The following is a 25,821-nucleotide window of genomic DNA, read 5'->3' on the forward strand; positions in this document are numbered from 1 at the left end:
TATACCTCTATAAGCGACAGTCGAGGTTTAATTTATTTATATTATTTAGGAGGAACTATAGCTACAATAAACATACACACATACAGTAACAAATTACAAATTTGACATTTTCATTCATTCAGGATTTTTTAAAGTGTAAATAAGTTCTAAATAAAATAAAATATATATGTACATAATAATGTTGTGCACATTATGCACATAATTTTGTCATATTACATATTTACTACATTGGTACTTGCTGTGACTTGGTATTGCTGCATACCCCTATAAGAGAGAAACGCTACGCATGTACCTGCATTAGCGAGAAACTCGTGATAGTGAGAAACTCGTGATAGTGAGAAACCTCTATAAGCGAGAATGAGATTGTGCCCCCTTGAACTCTCGCTTATCCAGGTTTGACTGTATTTAATTGTGTTTGAATCCAGTACAGAAATTTAAAACATTTATAGAAAATTGTATCTAGTGATTGTTAACAATATGTGTTTTACAGGTTTTCACTTATCTGCAACAGTTTTACTTACCATGGCAAGGACTCAGTTTAATGTAGCTGTGACATTTGACAGGCAAAAGATATCATCATGTAACTGTACTTGTTCCTCATCAGCTCATTGGTGTTCACATATTGTTGCTGTGTGTCTCTTTAGAATACATTTAGTAAGTTTCTGCAAATTTATATTTAGTTCTCAAAATCTATTATTATATAAGGAAATTACATATTTCATTCAAACATTTTTAAGAGTTATGTTGTGTTGCAATTTTTATTTTCTAATTTAGTCACAACACCTTTATAGGCCATATTCTTAAATATAGTATAATAAAAACCTGAAATGAGATTAAAATCTGAGAGAAAAGACTGCATTTGATTAAATAAATAAATCATACATTAAGCATTTTAGTTGTAAATTTTCAGTATGGGATTATATAACTTCCCAAAAATACCTGTCAAAATTTTGTTTTAGAATATTTTTTTGTTTAAGCAAGTACACATTAAGATTAAACTTACACAGAAATTCATTTTAATTTCTGAAAAGCAGTGAAAACATTGAGTTATGTTATGTAAGAAATTCGCGTTATACATCTGTTGAACAATATCTATTTTAATTTTAGCCAACTCAAGTATGTCTCAGAGCACCGGTATCAGAGTCTCTACAGAGATTGCAGCGAGATCAATTACAGAAATTTGCACAATACCTCATATCCGAGTTACCACGACAAATTCTTCCAACGGCTCAGAAAATATTGGACGAGTTATTATCAGCTCAACCGAACCAAATTAACACAACTTGCGGGGCTCCTGACCCAACCGCAGGTGCATCGGCCTATGAATACACATCATGGTTCCTCGATGAGAAAACATTACACAACAATATTAATAAAATATTGGTGAAATTTTGTGTACCAACTCCAATTGTGTTTAGGTAAATCGATTGTTGTTTATTTACTGTCTCTGTATCTTAGTTGAATTCATTCTCAATTAATATTTTAGCTCTCCCAGATTTGATTCTTAATAAAAATATTTAATATAGAAGGAATAGGGTTAATCTCCCGCTGTGAAGAAACATTTTTCTTAATTTTATACCTCATTTTCTCTTTCAATTACAAATATATATATATAAAAGAAAAGCTAACTGCAACTATAAATCATGCTCTATAACCAAAAAAATCCACAGATTTCGCAATATCTATGAAATATCGTGCATATTAGTACAAACAAATATTCCATTTTTTTATTTAATTTTTCAAAAAGTTTTAATTTTTTTTTCATTCGTTCGACATGTGAAGGAAAACATCGTGAGGAAACCGACTTGTCTTAGACTCAAAAATTCGTCGGCGTGTGTCAGGCACAGGAGGCTGATCACCTACTTGCCTATTAGATTAAAAAATGATCATGAAACAGATTCAGAAATCTGAGGCCCAGAGCTAAAGAGGTTGTAGCGCTACTGATTTATTTATTTTATTTTTTAGATGACTACTATAATCGCTTTTTGTTTTTAATACAATTTACACAAAAAAATTAATTACATTTCCACAAATTGTATACAGTGACGTAAATTATCTAAGTACAAGCGCTCCGCCGGCCGCGGCTGAGTGGTCGTCCTTGTTGCGGCCTTTGCGCGGACGTGAGCCTGAAGGCATGTGGAATTTGCTGTCCATTGTCCGGGAGATGTTCAAACGTAGCGACCGAAATGCTATACCTCTACTCGAGATAATCACTGAAGAGGTCATGGCTTGTGAACAGGTTTGTTTGGATATTTTTTTTTTTTTTTATATATTTCGACCACAAAATTCAGACAAATAGGTTATAACAACAAATAGCTACGTATCAATTATAAAACCAATAATATTTATATAAAAGAAAGTGGTATTAGTTACACTATCTATAACTCAAGAACGGCTGAACCGATTTGGGTAAAAATTGGTGGGTGTAAAAGGTGTATAAAATTATAATTAGGTAAGAAGTTTTAAAAAAATTGGCCGTATTATGTTTTGTTGGGTAATAATTTATTTACTTACATTAAAAAAAAAACGGAATAGCTTTTCGAACCGTTTTTATATTTTCTTTAAAAAAAATCCGATGTTTTCAAAGCAATAATTTGTGTTGAAACACATACGAGTATTATATATTTACTTTGAGAGATTTAATACTCATTTTCTTATGAAAGTAAAATCAACGTACACGGATGGAGCCGTTATTATATCTACATATATGTAACAGATTTATTAAATTCGCTAGATAATAGTCTGGTGGTACAGCACTAAAGCGGCCTTAGTGGCGTGGGGTGGCGGTACGGGAGGGAAGCATGGTGGTGGCGGGGGCAACTCCACCGCTCAGCACGCTTGTTCTTCTCTGTGTGACGAGGTAAATATAAATTATATTAAAAATTTGTGTTTACATATAGGTATGTTCTTTTTAATAATTATTCAGAGCAGTGTTTGCCTAATGACGTCAGAGTGCGACTCTCATCCCTGAGGTTCTAGGTTCGAGCCACAACTTGCACTAATGGTCTTTTGTATGTGCACATTTAATACTTGCTCGTATGGAGGATATCGTGAGGAAATGCCTTAGACCCAAAAGTCGACTGCGTGTATAGCATTAGCCTACTAAGCTATTAGAAAAACAAATGATCACGAAAAAAGTAATCTGTGGTTACCTTAAACGTGGCGTCTCTGTTCTTTTTGGATTTAAATTGGACTGCGTTTCATTCTGGTCATAGATATTACAGGCACGGGAAAAACCACAATTTTTTTTCTGTTTTTTTTCATGTTTGTAAAGTTTCCACATTGAGTTTTAAATGTATTTTAATTATCAGGTGGTGGTGTTATGGCGTCTCGCGGCTTTGAACCCTGGACTCGCACCACACGAAAGAGATACGCTTCATGAGCAGTTCACTCAATGGCACGTGAAGGTTTTGGACAAGGTATGTTAGATGATATATTTAGTAAATTTATAAGGCCTGATTTTTTCCGATGAATGCAAACCGTATAACATATAATAAATAATATACAGTCAAATGAGAAAGTGCACTAGCCTTCACACATAAATTCCCTGTGCTAGGCTCTTCCTCTTGACATACTTATGATTACAGGTACTTAAAGTAATCACTTCTACATAACACTTAGTATAAAATATTTTTTATAAAGTTTTGAATCGCGAGTGAAAGTTTTGTTTTTAAGAAAGAGATGAAAGGACATCTGAAAGAGAAAAGCGTTGGGCGAAGAAAGTGCGTTTTTTGGGTTAGGTTTGCGTTCTGTTTGCTGTGGAGTGGTCGGTGTTTGTTTCTATAAAAGTCGACATATTGCCATTAAGTATAGTTGTGTGACCGTAAGAACTTTTGTTTTGAAGTTGTGTATAATATAGCTTTTCTCTAAGTTTTTCTTAACTAACTATATTGTTATACACACACAACAACCACAAATCGTAGGTTTGTGGTTTAATAAGGAGATATCGTGCTTTTGTCATTTTCACATTTTCTTTTGTGAACTAGCGAAATGTGGAATCTACTCCCGGTGGGGGGTCTTTTCTGGGTGATACGACCTCTATATATACCTCGATATCTATATACTTTGTACTTATAGTACTATACTTTGATGATTATGGCCCGGTAAACTAAGATGAAATTATTTTTTTCCAAATGTACAGGTGGCAAAGAATCGAAACAATCACATAAATACGTCGCATCCGCGCCATGTGCGTGCGCATTCTCACCCGCCATACATCAACGGTATAAGCGAGACAGAAGTATTTCCCGGCTTCAACCCGGCAATGGAAGCCTGTTTCCTTGAATGGGACGACTACCCAATAGCTGGTGTTACATACACAAAGGACCTTAATCCGCTCTACCATAGTCCTTTTACTATATTCAGGCATTCGGATAAGCAGGCAGACAGTGTTCATCAGGTAATGTATCTAAATATAATAAGATTTAAACTTTAACCTACTAGCAGTGGCTCGTGGCTTTAGCGTGCGACTCTCATCCCTGAGGTCGTAGGTTCTATCCCCGGCCGTGTATCAATGAACTTACTATATTTGCACTTAACAGTCGTTGGTATAGTACAGGAAATCGGCATGTCTCAAATCCAAAAATCGACGTGTGAGAGAGACTTCTAATCGCTCACTTGTCTATGATATAGGATTTTTATCATATAACGTAGTTATAATTTTACTATTGTACAAGTATAACTACACCTGAAGAAATGCGCTGCGCTGCATTAACAAACTTTCTGGTTTTAAAGATTAATAAGGATTACACAATTTCCTGGCTGAATATAAGGACGTTATACAGCTACTTGCCTTGTGTTATTTACTTTTATTTATAATTTGTGTGTGTATTTATAGTCTTAGTGCCCACTATGCCGTAATTTAACAATTTGGATCCCTGCATATTATACAGTATATATCGTATATTTATATACGATTCTATTTCAGAGTTCCTTCTAGTTCCCTTTAAAGATACCATTTAAAGTCATAATAAGGGTTTTCCAGAAAAATATTGTAACTCTTATCTTATAAAAGAGAAACATTTTGAAGTGTTTTGTTTGTTCAAGCTCGTCTTTTTATTTTAAATTAAACCCCACATACACACCCTCACTGTCACACCATCACACAACACAGCCGAATTAGGTATAGTAAAATTAAATACGTACATAGTTATACGTATTTAATTTTTTTATATTTTTACTTTGGAACCTTTTTGTATATATTATGTATTCTATATTTGGCTATATTTAGTATAGTTGTTTTTGTTATATATAATTTATGTTAGCTGTAATTACGAAATAAATTATAAAGTTGTACGTGTACGTCTATAGGTAAATTCATCAAAGGCAGTACTTAACAACGAGATGTCTCTCAGCTATAGGCTGACGAATCCTGATCCCTCAATGCAAGGACATCGCACTCTGGTTCACAGAAACAGTAGAATAACTGTTGATTTGGCGATTGCTGGTCCTTCGAACCAGGTTAGTTTTTTTACTTTTCGTGCACATCAATAACAATTTTTTCATTTAGGTACTAATAATTCAATTACTAATATATCTAGTTTGGGTTTGCCATATTGTAAACTAGGCCGGGAACTTCGCAGTCTGAAGCCTTTTTTCTACTGATATTTAGAACACTTTTATTTTCTTCATGAAGTGGACTCTTAGGCCCTTTCTCCACTGCTCAGGTCCGGCGTCTGATACCGGAACGAGTCATGAGAAAAATATCGGAAGGCCGGATTGCGCTTCTCCACTATATCCGATCCGACAGTAATCGATACTTGTATATTTATCATGCAACACTTATATTAACTAAAACCCATATACTTTATTTTATTAATAAAACGTTCTAAATTCTGAATATGTTATTGCCCTGGCAAGTTTATTACTTTCTTTATATTGTCTATCTTAAAATATTATAATCTACTTAATAAATAGTTCACTAATACTATGGTATAAACATATAAATAAATAGCAACATAATTTGGTTTGGTCCAGGTTATCCAGATTCTTTCAAATTAAAGAAACTATAAATAAACATGTGAATAATAATTTATAACCCCTTGGATACTTGACCCGATAAAACACCGCGTTCCGATCTAGCAAGTTATCGGATCGTTAAAAACCGGATGCCGGAGTAGTGGAGAAGTACGTAAGCACTGTTGTGAGTTTCTAAATCGGATCGGTAATTAACGTGTACCGGACCGGAGCAGTGGAGAAACGGCCTTAGGGTAATAGCGCACTAGCGCACAGGGCCAAAACTGCGGCTACGATAGTCAGTTGCTTATACAGCGCGCTTCAAAATGGACGTTGAGGAAATAGCAGTGCTTTTGTATCTTAGTAAGAAGCAGAAAAAGAAAAGGAAAAAATATTGGGTCCATCCCTTACTACGTGAAAGGCGAACAAAGGGATTATTTCATACTTATTTCACCGACCTTCAACAATATGATGAAAAGTTCTTTAATTATTTGCGGATGAGCAAGTCTTCGTTTGAAGAACTGTTAAGAAAATTAAGTCCATCTCGGTTATAAATCTTTCCGTGTCGAAAGACATCGCAATGATTACAAAACACGCTGTAGTTCCACAATATGTGCGGCCGCCGCGGCTAGCCGCTTATTTAACTTCAAAGCAATTGATCCCAGTGGCCGCCGCGACCAGCGACCAAACACTGGCCGCAAATGCGTCGCTTTGATCTCGCTGGCCGCTGGCCGCGTGCGGCCAGGTGCGCGTGCTTTATGGCGATTTCATACTATGGTTTCTATCTCGATGGCCGCCGCGACCTGGCCGCTGCGGCCTGGCCGCTAGTGCGCTATTGCTCTTAGAGTGAGATTCATAAACGAGACTTAGCGCGAACAGCTCGCGAGTTCAATAAATTTTTGACGTCCGACTTAGCGCTGTCTCGTTTATGAATCTTACCATATCTGTCAACCAACTTTAGTCACGTGATCGATATATAAGACTACTTTTCAAATAGCAGGTCAATCAATTATGCTTTTATTGACTTAGACTAACGGTATCTTCCTTGACCTACAACTACTATATTTTTAATACATCTCTTTTCACTGAGATATCGTGTAACACGATCTAGCCTAACTTAAGACTAATAATTTATGTCTAACCTAATTTACTAATAAGGTTATTTAAGATAAGTAAGTGTCCAAAATCACTACCTACGGTCTCTAATACAGGGAAGACACTTCTTGTGTACTATTTTTTATCCATTTACCACTGTATAGGTGCGCGAGAGGCGAACACCATATAATAAGTTTCTAGGCTAGGCAGTGGGAAGACAAAGAAACCTTCTTCACGTCTAAAGTATATATAATTATTACAACGTATACAGAAGGAACACAGTTAATAAATGATACGAGTTGTAGCACAATAAGAGAAAAGAAAGCGTTAAGACAAGAATAGATTAATTATAAGTCACAAAGGGAGAATTCGTAAATCGCACACGGGCTTAGCACTGACGTGCTCTCACACTAATTCACTAATTCGAATGGTTTTGACAAGAAGTGTTGTCAAGTATAATAGCCTCGAACTCCACGTGATTGTGGAGCCTTCGTGGGCTTCTAGTGTTTTTAATTATTATGTCGACGTCCTCCACATTAACGTCCCAATAAAGATCGTTATTGCTAAAGTACTAGAACTTTGACGACTCATTGGTCTAGTGGTTAGTACCCCTGACTGCGAATCCATGGGTCCCGGGTTCGTTCCCCGGCTGAGACGAACATCGATGTGATGAGCATTTGGTGTTGTGCTTAGGTCTTGGGTGTTTAAATATGTATTTATGTCTATCTATCTATAATATGTATGTATATCCGTTGCCTAGTACCCATAACACAAGCTTCACCAGCTTAGCATGGGACTCGGTCAATTGGTGTGAATTGTCTTAAAAAAAAAAACTAGAAGCTTTTACTATTGCCCTGAGCACTTTGAATCGTTATAACTTCTATTTTAATAACATATATTTCCAGGCTTGTGGTTCTGGCCAGGAAGCAGCTCGTGATCCCGGACCAAGTGACGGGAATCATTCGAGTGTCTCATCTGAAGGTAATAATTGTAATTTCTTTAATTCTTCTCTCAAAAAAGTAATATTAATAATAATAATAATAATTTTTATTAATCAGACAAATTAAGCCTTAATGCAAATAACTTTCTGTCCCATGTCAGACTTGTATTTATTTTATGCGAATACTACACATGTAAATATAACTGTAACTAAACGCCAATTTGAGGAAGAGCAGTGTTGGACTAGTGGCTTCAGCGTGCGACTCCTTATACCTGAGGTCGTAGGTTCGATCCCCGGCTGTGCATCAATGGACTTTATTTCTACGTGCTCATTTAACATTTGCTCGAACGGTGAAGGAAAACATCGTGAGGAAACGGACATGTCTTAGATCCAAAAAGTCGACGGCGTGTGTCAGGCACTGGAGGCTGATCACATACTTGCCTGTTAGATTTAAAAATGATCATGAGACATATTTAGAAATCTGAGGCCTATAGAGGTTGTAGCGCCACTGATTTATTTATTTTAAACGCCAATTTATTCTTTTATGAACATAATTTTATGTTTCAAATCGTGTTCATTTTCATTTCTGAACGTTTGTAACTAATTTTTTATATTTTTTGATAATTTAAAGGTTTTTGTGAAAATGAAGAAGAAATGCAAGTTAGCGGCGCAGATGGTGGTGATACAGACTCTCAGGATTCATCTCCACCGATTTCGTCTGATGATGCAATTCCACCCAGGGATGACTCCGTCTCTGATGATGAATGTCAACTGTACTTCTATGATGCTACAGCTGCTAGAAGAGTGGCAGCTGACGGATCAAGCGCAATAAACGGGGTAACTGGAAATTTCTTGAATTGGGTTGGAAAATTATTATTTATCGAGCATCGAGTGTCCCATATTTTTGACCGAAAAAAAATTTACCAATGTTTTTAGGATAAGAGATATAATCAAACATGAATAAACAGATACGGTTTAATTAATTCACATACTCACACACACGCACACATTCACATACACCCTCACACCTTCTTACATACATGCATACACACCCTCTCATACACACACACATGCACACAAATCCAAAAAAATATTAATATGTAGTAATTTTACTTACCTGCTTTTGATATCCATGTACTCTTATCATATATTTTTTTCAGTTAACTTTATTTCTGTAGTAATTGACTGCTTTGTTTAATTTTTTTTTTAACTTTAAATTTGTTTGCCTCCTCATGTATGGAATGGAAGCCTGGTATCCATAGCACAGGTGACCTTTTAAATTTTTACTAACACATTGTAACAATGTTATTTTAGACCAACAGTGTGGGTGGAGCCAGTAGCAGCGGCGCTAGTTGGCAGTGCGGTTGGGAAGTTCAGTTCGCGCGAGCGGAAGGCTTACACGCGCATGGGCATGCCAGAGAGGCCTGCGCACTTGGCGCTAGTCTTGCCAGAGAGCTATTGGCTAGACCACCAGCCTTGCTAGGTAACTATGGTGAACTATTTCTTTTGGGAATTTATTGAAGCGTTATTGGACGGAATATTGTTGACCGTTGGTGACCGTGACTCTCATACCTGAGGTCGTAGGTTCGATCCCCGGCTGTGCACCAATGGATTTTCTTTCTATGTGCGCATTTAACATTCGCTCGAACGGTGAAGGAAAACATCGTGAGGAAACCGGCTTGCCTTACACCCAAAAGTTAACAGCGTGTGTCAGGCACAGAACGCTGATCATGTACTTGCCTATTAGATTACTAAATGATCATGAAACATATACAGAAATCTGAGCGTTTGTAGCGCCACTGTGTGTATTTTTTATTGTTGACCGTTGGTGTTTTGTTTTTCATTCTCGTCCCCAACATATTTTGCAATCTATTTTATCTCTTTATTAAAAGTTAACTAAATGATACATAGTATTAAATCTACCATATATGTTACAAACTATTTTATCTAACATGTATGACAATTTTGATAAACATAAATGTTACTAAAAAAATTAAAAATGCAATAAAAATACCAGAATTTTTTGTTAAGCACAAAAAAAACCAGCAAAACATCGGATTAGGTTCGAGATAGGCACTTAACAATGCTTTCTTTAAAACCGATCAGCCCACTACCTACAATTTAATTTTTTAACTTTAAGAAAATTAAAAAATTAAATTAAAGCATTATTTTCCTAACAAAACAATGCTTTAAATCAATTTTTTAATTATTAAAGAACAATGTGTCCCGACCAAGGAGGTTTCAATTCAATTTAAGTACACATAATATGTGGTGAGCGCGCTGGTTCCGAGCCAATAGACCAATAACAGACTTTTGTTTCTTTTATATTGCATTTTATTTAATGTAGCTATCTATAGACATGATATTAAATAAAGTAGTGTATGCAACTGCATATAATTAGGTATTAAAACACTCATGTTTTAATACCCTCTATTATATGACAGTTGCAGAAACTACAATTTTTCTATTGTTAGTGTCGTTTTTTCTACAAACGTAGAATAAGGCTAAATAATTATTATCTTGTTACGCCAAATATGTATAACTTGTAACGCGTGTACTTCACACACATGTTTTTTTGTTTTACATACGTATGTTACGCTTATAGGTACAGGCTACAGCGGCAGTGCAGCGGAGTTGCGTCGTGCTCGTAGACGTCACGCACCGTCCCCGCGTCTCTGCGCAGCCAGCCATCGCACCTCGTGTCTAGCTTCGACCACGCTTGCTAAATGCGCTTTCCTTTGCACTGTGAGTTTTTTTTCCACGCGAATCTATTTCGATTGTTCTAGAAAAGACCGTATCAATTCTTCTAGCATTGTGAGTGATTGAGATGCGCCTCCTGACTGTTGCTGTATTAGCTCGGTTCCTATATTGATACGAATGGTAACTGCTACGAGTCGCTTTTATCCACAACGCTAATAAATAATAATAGATGAGTTTTTGTGTGAGCATTTATAGTCGACTTTAAAAAAATAAAAAAGGTTGTCAATTCCACGTGTTATTTTTTGTGTGTTGTTTACACGGTTTGCTGAAGCACACACAATCACTTTAAACAAAAATGCAGTTGTGTTTGACTTATAAGTAATAAATTTTCAGGCATATAAATGTTATATGTGCTTATTTAACAATTATATATGTGAATAGGTTCTGGCGGAATTCAGCGAACAACACGAATTAGCATTCCGTGTGGGTCTTTTCGCGTTGGAAATGGCTCGTCCTCCAGCCAGTACTAAAGCTCTGGAAGTGAAGCTGAACAATCAGGAATCTGAGCTGGTCGCCTTGCTGAAGAAACTGCCGACTGGTGCAGAGCAACTGGATCTGGCTAGGGAGAAGGCGGAACAACTGAGAGATGGATTGCTAAGGTAATATTGAATAAAATGTACAGATCAGATCAATAATAAAGATATTATATTTAATTCTTAAAAACTTTAAAAAAGAAAGTATTTTCAGTAAATATAAGAATTGCAACACAATGTTGAACACTTACGTTTGTTCTAATAAATTTCTTTATTTTCGTCACTAAAATGATTCATGGGACACAACTGTAAGTACAGTAAACTCTCTTATAACACGGTGAATTGGTTTCGCGTTGTAGGAGTATTTTTGCATAACGCGCTGTGTACAAATGATTCATTTCGAATATTAAAAGATATTATGAACGAAATATGTCAAATCATTATAAATGTCACTGTACAGAAATATAACCTGTCCAATCCTCACGTAAGCGCGTAATATAAAAATGTGTTATAAGACTACCGTGTTATAAGGGATTTACTGTATATCTCTAGAAAAATATGATTTAGATTATGATTTTGCAAGGCGTGCAAGTGAAATAAAATAAATATGAAAAAACTACGTAGTTTTATGATGACAATTTATATCTAATATTTACGATATGGCTAAAAGTTAATTAAAATTTCGTTAAATGTTGACGTTTCTATGACGTTTCGATTTTATGACTTTTTAGCAGGCCTCAACAAGATATATAGTCTAGTCGACAAGTTGAAAATGGAACAAAATAGAGATACTACTCCTAAAATTATGTGCGATAGCTCATTGGATCCGGAATGACGTCTAGAAAAATGTGCTAAAAGCGTGTATTAGCACATAAAAAATTGCAAAAGTTATAGACCATTAAAGATGAAAAAATAATGGCATTTAGTTTTTTGCCAATATTTAATAAACTATTAATATTTAAGAAATTTCAAGAAAAAATTTTTAGAAATTTTTTTTTTTATTTTAAATAAAAGTAATATTCATGATAATCAAAAAATTTACAAAAAATTTTTTTCTATACTTTGTTATATATGGTTGTTTTTGTTAATTTTAGAAGTTTTAGAAAAAAAATAAACAAAAGTTGAATATTTGTTTATAACAAATTGGTAAGTTAATAAACAATAGAATTGTTGATAAAAAAATTTTTTTTTTCTGTTACTTTATAGAAGACTGTCAATTATGATTTTTAGGAAAAAAAAAATTTCTTAACTAATTTAAACAATAGAATATTAAAAAAAAACGATTATAAACATATATAAATTGTTATTAAGGAAAATTTTTTTTTTTAAAAATCATAAAAATTTTAATGTAATAAAGTTGTGTTAAATTTTTTTTTTAAAATATTGATTTAATCAATTTGTTTAAAAAAAAATTATCAACAAATGGCGGGAATTTTTTTTTTTTGCAAATCAATAAATATCTTGTATTAATAAAAAAACGATTATATGATGATTGAGAAAAAAAAAATTTTTTTTAACATCATTACATGGATTTTTAAGTTTTTGTTTAAGTAAAAAAATTGTTATAAACAAAGTATAAATATTTTTTTAACTTTTATGGCACGATCTTGTTAAGTATGTATGTAAGAAAGGCTCTACGAAGCGAAATATTTTTACGACCATTATTTAAACATTTTTTTTCACTTACAATTAAGACGGTCGTTCGAGAAAATTTCGTTAGTTAACAATTATTTAACTTGTTGAAAAATTAACTTTAAGTAAAATTTTCAACGGGAATAAATTAATTATAGTGTTCAGAACACACCATAATTTTTTCGAATTTAAAAAAAAAATTCAATACCTTAAATAAATTAATTAATGTGCCGTAGTCGCTTTTGACGCCACGCGCGAATCCTAAAAATGTCACCCGCAGACCTATTTTTAGCGTTAAATTAACATTATAAATAATGGAGATAGAGTTCCGGGAGTCAGGAGTTTTTTGTTAGTAATTTCCTCCTCTTTCAGAATCTTTATTTGAAATTTCTTAAATATTAATAGTTTATTAAATATTGGCAAAAAACTAAATGCCACTATTTTTTCATCTTTAATGGTCTATAACTTTTGCAATTTTTTATGTGCTAATACACGCTTTTAGCACATTTTTCTAGACGTCATTCCGGATCCAATGAGCTATCGCACATAATTTTAGGAGTAGTATCTCTATTTTGTTCAATTTTCAACTTGTCGACTAGACTAATACGAGTATTTCATATTTCACTTTTGCAATATGTTTGTGTTAAAGTATCGAATACTTTGTGTAATAGTTAATAATTTAATTACCAAGGTAAGTAATTCAAATGCCTACTATTTATCATATAGGCCAGCCTTGACGAAAAAAACAGTTTCTAAAAAGTATTTTTAATTAAAAAAATCAGTGAACCCTTTCTCATATTTATTTATTTTAATTTCAGAAGCAGAGGTCCTGCATTGTTGCCGATATCATTGGCCAGTTTCTTGTTTGAAGTTCTTGTGCTGTCCGCGTCTGAGAACAAACATCCAGTGAGTTACAAAATACCACTAATTATAAATTAACTCTAATATTATAAAGATAATTAGTTTCTTTTTTTTCCCCTCAATCTACTCCACTGCCATTGTGTCCAGGGATTTTTTTCTATCTATTAATTATTGTTACTAAAAGGATACACACATAGCTAAAATAAAATCATACTTCGTCTCTCGAGACACGCCTCGGCTACATCGGTAATATTATTATTTACAATATTCATCGACGAGCCGGGCCCAATTGCTTGCGAGACCCTTTCTTTCGTTTCTGTTTGCCCCCTTCAGATATTTAAGATAATTTTTTACTGGATATGTCACCGTAAAATTGTAAATACCGTTAGATTGTAATCTATCTCGCGAGATTGTGAACTGTCGAAAGATTGTGAACCTTAACGTACTGCTTACAATTTAAGGTATTATTATTCGGTAGATTGTAATCTTATAAATAGAATTAGTTCTATGAAATTGTTGTGGAAGTAAAATTTATCTGTGATTGACCAAAGAAGTGCAGTTATTGTTGGAAATGAAATGAAAGAAAATGTCATTATTTTTTCAATTTTAATTTGTGTTTGAAGAGAAAATATTGTTACGTTTCTGATTTTTCTGAGATCTCTTTGATTGTTCATTAAATTGTCGTATCGTTATGTGCGAGTATAGCTTGCTTGCTTGCTTTTAAATTCTTTGACACATTCGAAACTTTCTATTTAATCCACGTTAAAAGGGAATATGCTTTAGACATGTATTCAGGCAAGTTTTTACTTTTTCCAGGCAAGACTGCTAACAGACGAATTACTAGGCTTCGAAGCGGCTGTGGCAGCCCTAGGCCTCAAAGCGAACGTGTCGGAAGCAGATCATCCCTTACTATGCGAAGGCACGAGACGACAGCGCGGTGACCTAGCCGTGACCCTTCTGTCTTTCTACAAGGACGATCCCGTTAAACTCGCCCGGATTATGAATAAGGTTGAAATTACGTGTTTTATGTAGTTTTTACAAAGCTACGTCATTATAGTGCGACAGTAATCTTGATACTTATGTGAAAAATTAGAAATTTTATATATTAAGAATTAATGACGCGTAGAAAATGAGAATTATATTAGTTCGCATCGCCGCCATGTTGGTTCTTTTACTGCACAGATTAGTAGAATTGGTATTTTTTATATAAATGAATAATATATATAATGAATGGATAATATGTAGGTGCTTACAACTAACAAGTATATCGAATACATATTTATTCAAATACACTTGATTCAAATATGTACATACTTGTTGAAACAGAAATTTTTGAGAAATTGATTCTAAGGGTACATAACTCACATATCTAAACTGAATTTTAGTTATTCTTTATTTATTCTTAAATATATGTTGTTATGTCCGGAAGTCGTTACATGCAAAGGTTACTACACCACTATTAACTCGGAAATGTAGTACTTTAACCAATATCTATAAAAAGTTAAAAATCTCCACATTTTCCGATCTCTGTGGTTGTAAACAAAAGATGAAGAATGTGTCTGAAATCGACTCTGGTCGCAATATTCGTATGAGATTTTAGGAATTTATTACAAATGATTCATCAAAAACAGTCGCCATACTCGAACTCTGCGTTACATCCAAACTTGGTATAGTCATCTGAATTATGTACTAAATAATGCTTTAAATTCAAGCGGCTTAATGGTCGCTACAACGAAGATCGAATTAATTGCGATTTCTTGAACGATATGAAATTTGTTCCTTAATTTTATAGAATTTAATATGACTGAACTTGGATTAGTTTTCGTTAGCTTTTATTCTTAAAAAAGTACTGGAAAATTTTCTATGATAATAAATATTTCTATGATAATCAATATTTTACAGCTCCTTGACCGCGATATCCACCAGCTGACAAAGGGTCCAATGGTCAGCATGTATTACTCCACGAACCCTCGCTTCAATACTCGCAGCGAGCATCACCACCATCATCCTCCAGCTAATATGCCTGTGGCCGTAAGATTCATCTTATTTTAGCACTTTCTACTTTTTATACTTCCCTTTGTTTTATAATCATGAAGGATTTACACATATGTGTATTATGTTTCCATCGAAATCAGTCTTATACGAAATTAAACTCCAAGACTGTATTAGTATTAGACGAGAATTATTATGGAGTTTAAAAAATAAGTTTTATTGAGATTAATCCGTAAACCGTCCTAAAAAAAAGGAAGATGCAGATCCTCCTCGATTTTTATACAGTTATTAAATGTGCGAGGATTTTTATACAGTGTTGGCCTAGTAGCTTTAGCGTGCGACCCTCATACCTGAGGTCGTAGGTTCGTTTCCCAGCTGTGCACCAATGGACTTTCTATCTATGTGCGCATTTAACATTTGCTCGAACGGTGAAGGAAAACATCGTGAGGAAACCCACATGTCTTAGACCCAAAAAGTTGACGACGTGTATCATGCACCGAAGGCTGATCACCTACTTGCCTATTAGATTTAAAAATGATCATGAAACAGATTCAGAAATCTGAGGCCAAGACCTAAAGAGGTTGTAGCGCCGCTGATTTAAAAAAAAAGTGAACAAGAATTGAGAACTTTTCGTTCCTTGTGTTTTCGACTCCGTTAGAATCTTTAAATGTAAGATTTTATTATACCAAAGCTTTTATCGTTCAGGGTCCATCGTGTAACCTCTCTGGTGAGATGGAGCGTCTCTCAGTGGGAGAAGGGAATGGCTCTCCCCCCACAGTCCCCCATTCACATCAGACGCATACTACACATACCTTGCCTAGGCTTAAGGATACCAGGTATCAAACTTCGAAAATATTATGATTTTATGAGGATTTCTAACAATTTCATCTAATTAATATTTTGTGTGAAGTTCATTGGCTTTATAATAATAGAATGGTTTTCGTTTTTATCGTCGCTGTAGAATGATAACCTCGTATGTAAAAAAAAACGACGGGTTTGCACTCCGGGAGTGCCGGCAGAAGTGAAAACTTGAATATTAACGTTGTGCATTTTTGATACATTTGTATTTTGGAATGGTTAGGGAACAATTTTGCACGAATTGCTTTAATTATCAGTATAAAAGTACTATCATTTATGTGGTAGAATTCAATATTTGTTAATTGCGCTATCGTACACAAACATGACAATTTATATTACATTAAATACGCCGCGCCAGCTGTCTGCTCTCCATCCGTCGTCGCAAAATTAAACCTTGATTTATTGTCTTAAGGTCCAATTCCACATGCATGAATGTATCTGAGGAAAGAGACAAATGAATTAAAACCGTTTCCTAAAAAAACATCCGTCTTAAGAATTTGTCTTCACGCGAGTTTAAAACCCATTTTTTTACCCATTCCAAAAAAAGTGTACAACGCCACTAAAGAAGTTTTCACTTCAAAAATTTATTCTTAGACTGTTATGTCATTTAATTGGTATAATCGTGAAGTAAGGACTTATTGATGTTATTAATAAATAAGTTTTTACCATGAAAAACTATGGACAAAAACACATAATAATATTTTAACGAACATTAACGAAATTAAACTTATTTTTCGTTTTCTGTAATGTTTGGTTCTCTGTACATACGAGGTTATCATTCTACAGCGACGAAATTTTGATGAACAAAATTTTTCAAAGCTTAAATTTCAAAGAAGTTTGAATTACTTGTTTGAACATCAAAAATTTTAAAGATTAGTGTAAAAACATAAACAAACTTTAAATTGTATCAAAATGCTTTTCAGATACAAAGGAAAGCGACAATATCCCTCAGTGCCAAATCAGCCTTCGGAGGCGTCGTCTCACTTTATGTTCGAATTGGCCAAGTCAGTGTTATTCAAGGCTGGAGGATCCTCAAGTACCAGCCTCTTCACCCAGACCTCGTGTGCCAGAGAACATCATGGACCTCATAGGTAAACAAACATACTCATTGTTATCTTTTAGAAGTTGCATATATATATTTAGACCAGTGTTGGCCTCTCATCCCTGAGGTCGTAGGTTCGATCCCCGGCTGTGCACCAATGGACCTACTTTCTGCGCATTTAACATTCGCTCGAACGGTGAAGGAAAACATCGTGAGAAAACAGACTTGTCTTAGACCCAAAAAGTCGACGGCGTGTGTCTGTGTCTACTTATGCATTTGTCACGCTCCTAAACAAGACTGCTATGCTTACATTAATACAAACGTGCGCTACTATTTTCCAATCGTTCCACTCTATATCTTTTATTTCATCTTCCCGGGTTTCTGGTGAGCGTCCTCTCTTTATATAAGATCTATTGATATAGGTATTTTCAAAATCAAAGTCAAACCAAAAAGAGTATTGGATAACCACAGAAAATTAAGAAAAAATATTTATTTGCCTACAAGAAAATGATCAGTGTTATATGACTTTAACTTGACGTTGACATAGGACCTGTATATTCATGTAGGCAATCATATTATCATAGGGACGTCAAGAAAACCTTAACGACTAAATTCATATTCACTTCAAGTTCGCAAACCACGTCCATTCTTGTAGGACGAGGTAGTAAAGGAGATACGGAGTTTTGGTTGCAATGGTCTCATACTAATTGTATGAGAATATCCTTTTAGATATGTATATTGTGAGATAGTGTTAGTAGTAGTTAAGTATCATATATTATCAGTATTGTTCTTCCAGAGGTTTACATATGGCGGCTTTCCAACTCGGTCTATACGCGCTCGGCCTACATAACTGTGTTAGCGCCAATTGGCTCAGTCGTACGTATTCTTCACATGTGAGCTGGATAACAGGTGAGATTATTAAAAGATAATTCTAGCATATTCAGAAGTTCATCCCCGATTCGTAATATATTTTTTTGTGGAGGGTAATACGTTATTTTACAGAGGCAGTCGCCACATTATCTGTTATCGTTATAAATAAATAAATATAGTTTTTTAAGTTATACTTCTTTAGGCACGTTAGGGAAAAATAAAGAGAGAAAGTTGTACGATGCGCGCGCGCACCGTCAAATAAAAACCGAACCCTGAATATCTGTTCAAACGTCGGTAAAACAGTCTGGGCCGCTAGTTGGCGCTTGATCTGTTTTATCGACAAGTTGCATTGTCTGTCATGATGTTTTTCAGAGTCGTGTATAAACACGACAAGAAATCACAATTTTGGTTTCAATAATGAAACCAAAATAATGATTTCTTTACGAGAATACCCGTTACAATGTGATAAAAACATAGTGTTTATTGTAAAAATCATGATTTTCGAAGAGGGAAACGTCCTTCCAAAGTGCTCGAAGAAAATTATTATGCCAAAGAAGTATAACTTCTAACGCGTGTACATAAGTACACACACGTTTTTGTTTTGTTCAGTTTGCCAATTTTGATTTTATTATTAATTATATGACCCGGAGATTCGTAAACCTACTATATTTGTGTCAAAATTAAATACAAAATTTTTAAAACTGCCTCTCGAACGCAAGGTTAAAGAAGCATTTGGGCGATTTCATTTGTTACTAAAAGTATTATTGATTCGGACATGTCCTTTGCTTCTTATTACACAAATAATAATTATTAATTTGTAATAATGATTTGCTTACTTTTTTAACGTAAGGTTTATTGGACGAAACGAATATTACAGGATTTGTTACAATTGTCGTTTAACTTGTTATATTAAATTTATTTTGATTATGTAAAGCATATATATAGACTTCCTTTTTATATTTAAGTATTTTTTAAGGTCAAGCCATGGATATTGGTGCACCTGCAATTCTATTCTTGATCGATGCTTGGGAAGGACATTTAACACCGCCTGAAGCAGCTGGAATAGCTGATAAGGTAATTTAAATCGTTCGTTGCTTAGTGGAGTTAATAGGTTAATTGATATACCAACTGTATGATACTTGAGCTACCCTAATAGCTGTGTTGATTGAAGTTCTGTAAACCGCAGTAAGGCAAAGTGAAGAAGACTTAGAAGATGTTTAAAAAAAATCGATTTTCGATGCGAAATTCTATATATTCTATAATTTTTTTTTAAACCTAACACATACTTACATTATCAAAAGATCTTAGATGGCTTAAATTAAAATTGTTTCTGTCCTAATTTTATGATACTTAGGGTGTAAAAATGTTAAAATATTAGCGAGATTATGTGCTTTTATTACAATTCACTTGACGTTTTACATTATTAAAATATCTTCATTGTGTTATTTAACAGGCCTCATCGGGTCGCGACGTCCAAACAGTTCGGGCGGCGGCTGAGCTGGCCTTATCGGTACTACCGCACGCACACGCCCTCAACTACAACGAGATACAACGCGCAGTACTGCAGTGCAAGGAACAGAGCGACGCCATGTTGGAACGGGCTTGTCTCATCGTCGAAGCCGCTGCTAAAGGTTGCTTATTATGCTATTTATATCTTAACGACGCTTAGTCCCCAATTATTTGTATATTATGTACCGCCACCGCACCCTGGTGTGAGCTGAAGACGTACGTCTACGTATACGTGTATCGATTTGACCGTGTACGTGTGTTTATTTTTTTAATGTAATAGGAGGCAAACGGCCAGGAGGCTCACCTGATGTTAAGTGATACCGCCCCCATGGACACTCACATTGCCAGATGGCTCGCAAGTGCGTTGCCGGCCTTTTAAGACTTGGTACGCTCTTGTCTTGAAGGACCATAAGTCGAATTGAAATTGGATATTTTGGGGTTCCAAGTACGCACGTGAGTAAAAGTAAAAGATCGTGATCTTGAGGACAGTCCAAGTTTTATTACAATTGCTTCAGAGGTTTTGAATATCTTCGCACTTCGAGCCATTTGAAATATCCTATATTAGGTACTTTTATATGATACACAGTTAAAATACTTTAGATAGAAAAAGAGATTTTTATTTAAAACAGTGAGACGGTTTAAGTTAATTATATTCTATTGATAAAAATCAATAATATATTGGTAAAAATTGTTTTTACTGTTTAATTGTTTTGGCAGCTTAAAAATAAATTCAAACAATATTATTTACTTCACAACAACGTACAAAATTATTGTAAACGAGTACCAGCGTCCCTAATTGTTTTTAAATTTATATTCACATAATTTTCTGAAATATTATTGTTCAACATTTGAGACCACCAGTCCAATTCATAAACTACAATCGAATATTTATCGAAGCCTACAAGAAAACTTAAATTCATGTGTAATGAGCGATGAAGGCGCCTGCGCAGGTGGCGGGGTTTACCCCGAGGTGCTGTACACAGTGGCCCGTTACTGGCACGAGCTGTACCTGCGACAAGCCAACGAGGAAGAGCCCGAGGAGGCCTACAGGGCTCCACCCCCGCTCGCCGTGCCTCTGCCCTACCCGCTGCCATATCCCTTCACCTACCACCCCTATCCGCCACACATCTACCGACTGCAGGTGAGCGAATATGTTATTACGCAATATTTTAATCTTTAACATCCCTACGTTTTAAGTATTGTTCAATAACAACAACAACAAGTATTATTAACAACAACAACAACAAGTATTATTATTATTAACAATAACAACAAGTATTTCGGAAATTGGTGTGTGACTCCAAATGAAACGCACTGTAAGTAAATTTTTATTTTGTGTTCTCGTTCATGTGCAGTCGGCTATCAGCCATAATCAGATATTTTCTGAGATTAATTTGGGTTGGGTGCGATTGCATTGAAAGGCACCGTATGTGTTGGTAAAAACTGGATTTTTATTTTGGTTAGTTTCTAAAACAAACTCACTAATAATACTAATTGCAAGTAAATATGTTTAATAAAAGAATTTGTCGTACACTTCGTAATAGATATGAACCATTATAAATTGATGATGTTAATTATGGTGACTAACTAGTTCTAATGAAAATTTAAAATTCGTTGATCGCGTTTTAAACTCAGAGACTTTAAAAGAATTTGTTCCTTTTTTTTAAATAATAACTTCAAATTAAAAAGTGCTACTAAATATAACCTTTGCTTGGATATTTTATTCAAACTCTTAGCTATAGAGTCTCGCTAATGAAAGAAGATAACGAAAAAGCGCAAAGGCAAATTCGAAAAAAAATAGTATGGTATCCCTAAAAGTTTGATATATTTTGTGGATTAAACTTACATGATACTTGATTTTATTTTATTATTTTTTACATTGATAGTAACTGTATTTCTATGAAATTAAATAATATACGTAGCACTAGCATTGCATGGAAAACTAAAACTATATTTAATATAAAACACAACTTTATTCGGAATAATCAAAATCAGAATCCAAAAAATCAATAAAACAAAGTTTAGGCTATTATACCTGTTAACTATTCGGAAAAAATATTGAATAGAAATAAAATTGAGTAAATGCATGAAGTATCAAGACAATAAATCATAATAACCTAAGAAATTCAATGACATTATGTGTTGCCATCGGAAAGTTTTCAAATAATTCAATTATCTTTCATTAGCCAGACTCTAGTTGAGAATTTAAATTCAACTACGTACACCTTGTATAGTTCGAGTGCCCTCAGTACGGTGGCGCAGGTCCGGCTCACCCGGGCGCCCAGTTCGCGATTCCGCAGTACTTCGTGCGCGGGATAGTGCCGCCTCACGCACCACATCCGCAGCAGCACCCGCAGATGGCTCAAGTGGCGCAGGTGGCCCAGCACGTCCCAATGCAGCCCCACGCGCCTCCACACCAGCCTATACCCGTCAATGTGACTGTAAGTTAATGAACGTAGATGTAGAATTCGGCACAATGTCTGATTGTAGAAAGGGCATTATGTCAGCACTTGAACGTATGTAAGGTTTATTGTTAATTTTTTGAAGTTATACAAATATATATATAGTAGTATAGTATAGTAGTTATACAATATATTATAAGATGTCTTTAGGCGCGTTATTGATGAGAGTGAAATATTACGATGCGCGCGCACCGTGACACAAAATTATCAGTGTGATTATAGCCGGCGCCGAGCGTGCGCGAGCGAGATGGGAATAACACAATCTACAAGTAAAAAGGAATAGAATATGCGTGACGTTAGCAGCTATGCCAAGAATTTTGAATGACCATAATGACCTTTGTAGTACCTTTTAAACAAATACAGGAGTTGTAATTATTTTTTCAAAAAAATTTTGCAATGCTTTTTCACAAAGACCTATTGTTACTTAGTTAAAAGTTATGAAAAATACCTAATTATTAAATTGAATGAATAATATAATGAAATAATAAATAATAATTATTATTAATATTAATTAATACTTGAATAATATACTAAACATTATTCAATTATTAACCTTAAATATTTATTATTAATTATTTAATATTTAAAAAAAAATAAAGAAAGCCAAAGAAGTATAACTTCTTACGCACGTACATAAGTGCACGCACCCTTTTTTTAACAATTTTATCACACTTATGTTTTAATACCTAATTATATGCAGTTGCATACACTACTTTATTTAATCTCATAGCTATTGGTTTCCAAGTCATAAAGTCTTGGTAACATTTGTCGTACGCTTTTCTTGATTTTTCTGGAAAAAGACTATTCGTTGAGTTAAATTTTCATCGGTATCGTCGGTGTTGCATGACACTTTTGCTACTAAAGTTTTATCCAACAAAATATTACTCAAATTCTTATGTACGAAATAGCGCACATGGAAAAAGTTCGGGTTTGGTCTATTGGCTCGGAACCAGCGCGCAGCGCGCTAACCACAGATTATGTGTACTTAAATTGAATTGAAACCTCCTTGGTCCGGACACATTGTAGTTTAATAATTTAAAAAATATTGTAAAGCATTGTTTTGTTAGGAGAATAATGCTTTAATTTAATTTATTAATTTTCTTTAAGAAGTATGTATATAAAATATGCCAATAAAAGTTTGTATTTTATTTCATAATTATAGTATTACCGAATGAGATTATATAAAAATGGTTTAATACTTATTAGACACCGTTTTGTTTATATATAAAAATAAAGTTTTCTTCAAGTTAATTTTCGCTATTTCCGCAATTTACATTACACAAAAAAATTTCTTTAGCACCCCGCTCCGATACCGCCGCCTTTGCCTGTCGCCCATCAACCAGTGGGTGCCGTGGGAGTTGTGCCAGTCAGTACTGCACACGTGAATAACGGTCCGCCCATGGGCAGTGTCCCACAAGTACCTGGCGCTGGTCCACCCGCCTTACCCCAAGCGCAGTTAAGGAGATTACTCGCTGCTTATAGAGTTGGAATGCTTGCACTGGAAACCCAAGCCAGGAGGGTCCACGATGATAGGCCGCAGAATAAGTTCGGAAGGTAAGGAAAAAAGGAATATTGGTATCGGTGTCATGACAAAATCTTTTTGATAGGAGACTTAGTTCGCACTTAGATTTATCTCTGAAACCTTTGCAAAATATCTAAAATCGTATTCCTCTCTCTCTATCTCTTCTCTCTCTCTATGTCTCATCTGTTCCTCCTATCTCTATCCTCTCTCCCCCATCTCTCTTCTCTCTACCTCGCCTCTCTCTCTTCCTCCTATCTCTACCCTCTCTCTCTCCCATATCTCTCCTCTCTATCTCGCCTCTCTCTCCTATCTATCTCGTCTCTCTCCTATCTATCTCGTCTCTCTCCTCTCTATCTGGCCCCTCTCCTCTCTTTCTCCTCTCTATCTCGCCTCTCTCTATCTCTCCTCTATCTATCTCTCCTCTGTCTCTCCTTCCTCTCTCTTGACACCTTAGTTTAACACGATACCAAACATTAGTTGTGAATTAATTCATTTAATACAAATAAATCTTAAACTAAATGAGTAAAAGCAAATACTTGAAAATTTAAAAAAAAAATGTTATAACCTAGTTTTTTTACACACGTATTTATATGTTTTAAACCTTCAGGAATCCCCCATACGGCGATCATGTGAAATGGCTTCTGCGTATATCGAAACGTCTAGGTGCGCAATACTTACACCAGTTCTGCGTTTGCGCAGTTAACTCTGTGGTTTCACCGTTCGTGCTATACGAGTTATGCGTTGAGTCAGCCCATTGGCTGGCTAGGGGAGGCCCTCATCACCTCGTGATGCAGCATCTACGGGGCACACTAGCGCCACTCGTGCACAAGTGTCAGCAGATGTAAGTATTCTAAATTATATTATTTTGCTGGAACTGAGTAACTGTGGAACTGAGCGTTTTTATGGCAGTTTTTGCCGCGTACCACCACTATGTGGAAGTTGGAACCAGCTGCCTATTGAAGTATTTCCGAATCAATTCTACTTAGGGTCCTTCAAGAAAAGAGCGTACCAATTCTTAATAGGCCGGCAACGTACTCGCGAGCCTTATGGCATTGAGAGTGTCCATGGGCGGCGGTATGCATTTGCCCCCTGTTCTATTATTAGAATTAATGCCCAAATCCAAAAATCTAGAGTGTTCACTGTTAAGTCTAAAAACCTAGAGCATTTTTTCTATACAAAACAACAGTTGTATTCGACAGCCATTCTTTATATTGAAAAATCTAAATTTTGTACTTTTAGTTCATTGCAGTCAACCTTCAGACTACTCATTAGGCGTCAATGTAATAATTATTTAAAAAGAAAATATGTATTTCTATTAAGTCTTAATAATGTAGATATTTTATGTCTATATTATTAAAAAAAAAAAAATATTTAATTTACATATTTTGTTGTTTTAGGTACATTCAATGCATCCATCAGAAGCTATACCACTTAACAGCAGTCGAGTACGAGGAGTTTGTTGGTATCGTGTTATCAGCGCGTACGGCTTTTCAGCTCACACCTGAAGGAAACACCCAGTTTAAGGAATGGCTGGCTTCACTACGCAGGTATGGTCTACGGACTGACGTATTTTAATTGGTTTTATTCGTATTTGTAATATTGGCATTTATTAAATCTTTGAATTAAGCCACAACGCTATACAGAATGCGAACTGTAGTGATCATAATTATTCTAAATACAATGTATTATGTATTGTACATGTATGTATGTATGTACTACTAAAACATTTCAATTTTTATCTGAATGTTTATTTTTGAAGTTTTACACAAACATTATAATTATAAAATTTTCTTTCGAATTTGCTGGAAGCGAGTACTATAGGGTAAGCTGTTTTATACGTACACGCTTTA

General features: G+C 34.8%; 1 protein-coding gene across 3 annotated transcripts in view; it reads left to right on the plus strand.

Moving 5' to 3' along the window:
• LOC125052836 (zinc finger SWIM domain-containing protein 8 homolog) overlaps positions 1-25,821 on the plus strand; it is a 32,558-nt gene that overhangs the window by 1,749 nt on the left and 4,988 nt on the right. Inside the window, exons 4-28 of one of the 3 annotated variants that reach the window (XM_047653853.1) lie at positions 491-654; positions 1,108-1,418; positions 2,044-2,239; positions 2,735-2,860; positions 3,312-3,419; positions 4,142-4,399; positions 5,311-5,460; positions 7,956-8,031; positions 8,622-8,827; positions 9,305-9,473; positions 10,596-10,735; positions 11,132-11,349; positions 13,674-13,761; positions 14,533-14,724; positions 15,619-15,747; positions 16,414-16,544; positions 17,490-17,657; positions 18,405-18,517; positions 19,455-19,552; positions 19,932-20,109; positions 20,926-21,128; positions 22,222-22,428; positions 23,747-24,003; positions 24,579-24,812; positions 25,369-25,518. In XM_047653853.1, the coding sequence (XP_047509809.1) occupies positions 491-654; positions 1,108-1,418; positions 2,044-2,239; positions 2,735-2,860; positions 3,312-3,419; positions 4,142-4,399; positions 5,311-5,460; positions 7,956-8,031; positions 8,622-8,827; positions 9,305-9,473; positions 10,596-10,735; positions 11,132-11,349; positions 13,674-13,761; positions 14,533-14,724; positions 15,619-15,747; positions 16,414-16,544; positions 17,490-17,657; positions 18,405-18,517; positions 19,455-19,552; positions 19,932-20,109; positions 20,926-21,128; positions 22,222-22,428; positions 23,747-24,003; positions 24,579-24,812; positions 25,369-25,518 (4,270 nt within the window). The remainder of the gene's footprint in view (positions 1-490; positions 655-1,107; positions 1,419-2,043; positions 2,240-2,734; positions 2,861-3,311; positions 3,420-4,141; positions 4,400-5,310; positions 5,461-7,955; positions 8,032-8,621; positions 8,828-9,304; positions 9,474-10,595; positions 10,736-11,131; positions 11,350-13,673; positions 13,762-14,532; positions 14,725-15,618; positions 15,748-16,413; positions 16,545-17,489; positions 17,658-18,404; positions 18,518-19,454; positions 19,553-19,931; positions 20,110-20,925; positions 21,129-22,221; positions 22,429-23,746; positions 24,004-24,578; positions 24,813-25,368; positions 25,519-25,821) is intronic. The other 2 variants (XM_047653855.1, XM_047653854.1) reach the window with 2 other exon arrangements.

Source organism: Pieris napi, chromosome 10 (genome assembly GCF_905475465.1).
Source record: "Pieris napi chromosome 10, ilPieNapi1.2, whole genome shotgun sequence".
NCBI classification, from domain to species: Eukaryota; Metazoa; Arthropoda; class Insecta; order Lepidoptera; family Pieridae; genus Pieris; species Pieris napi.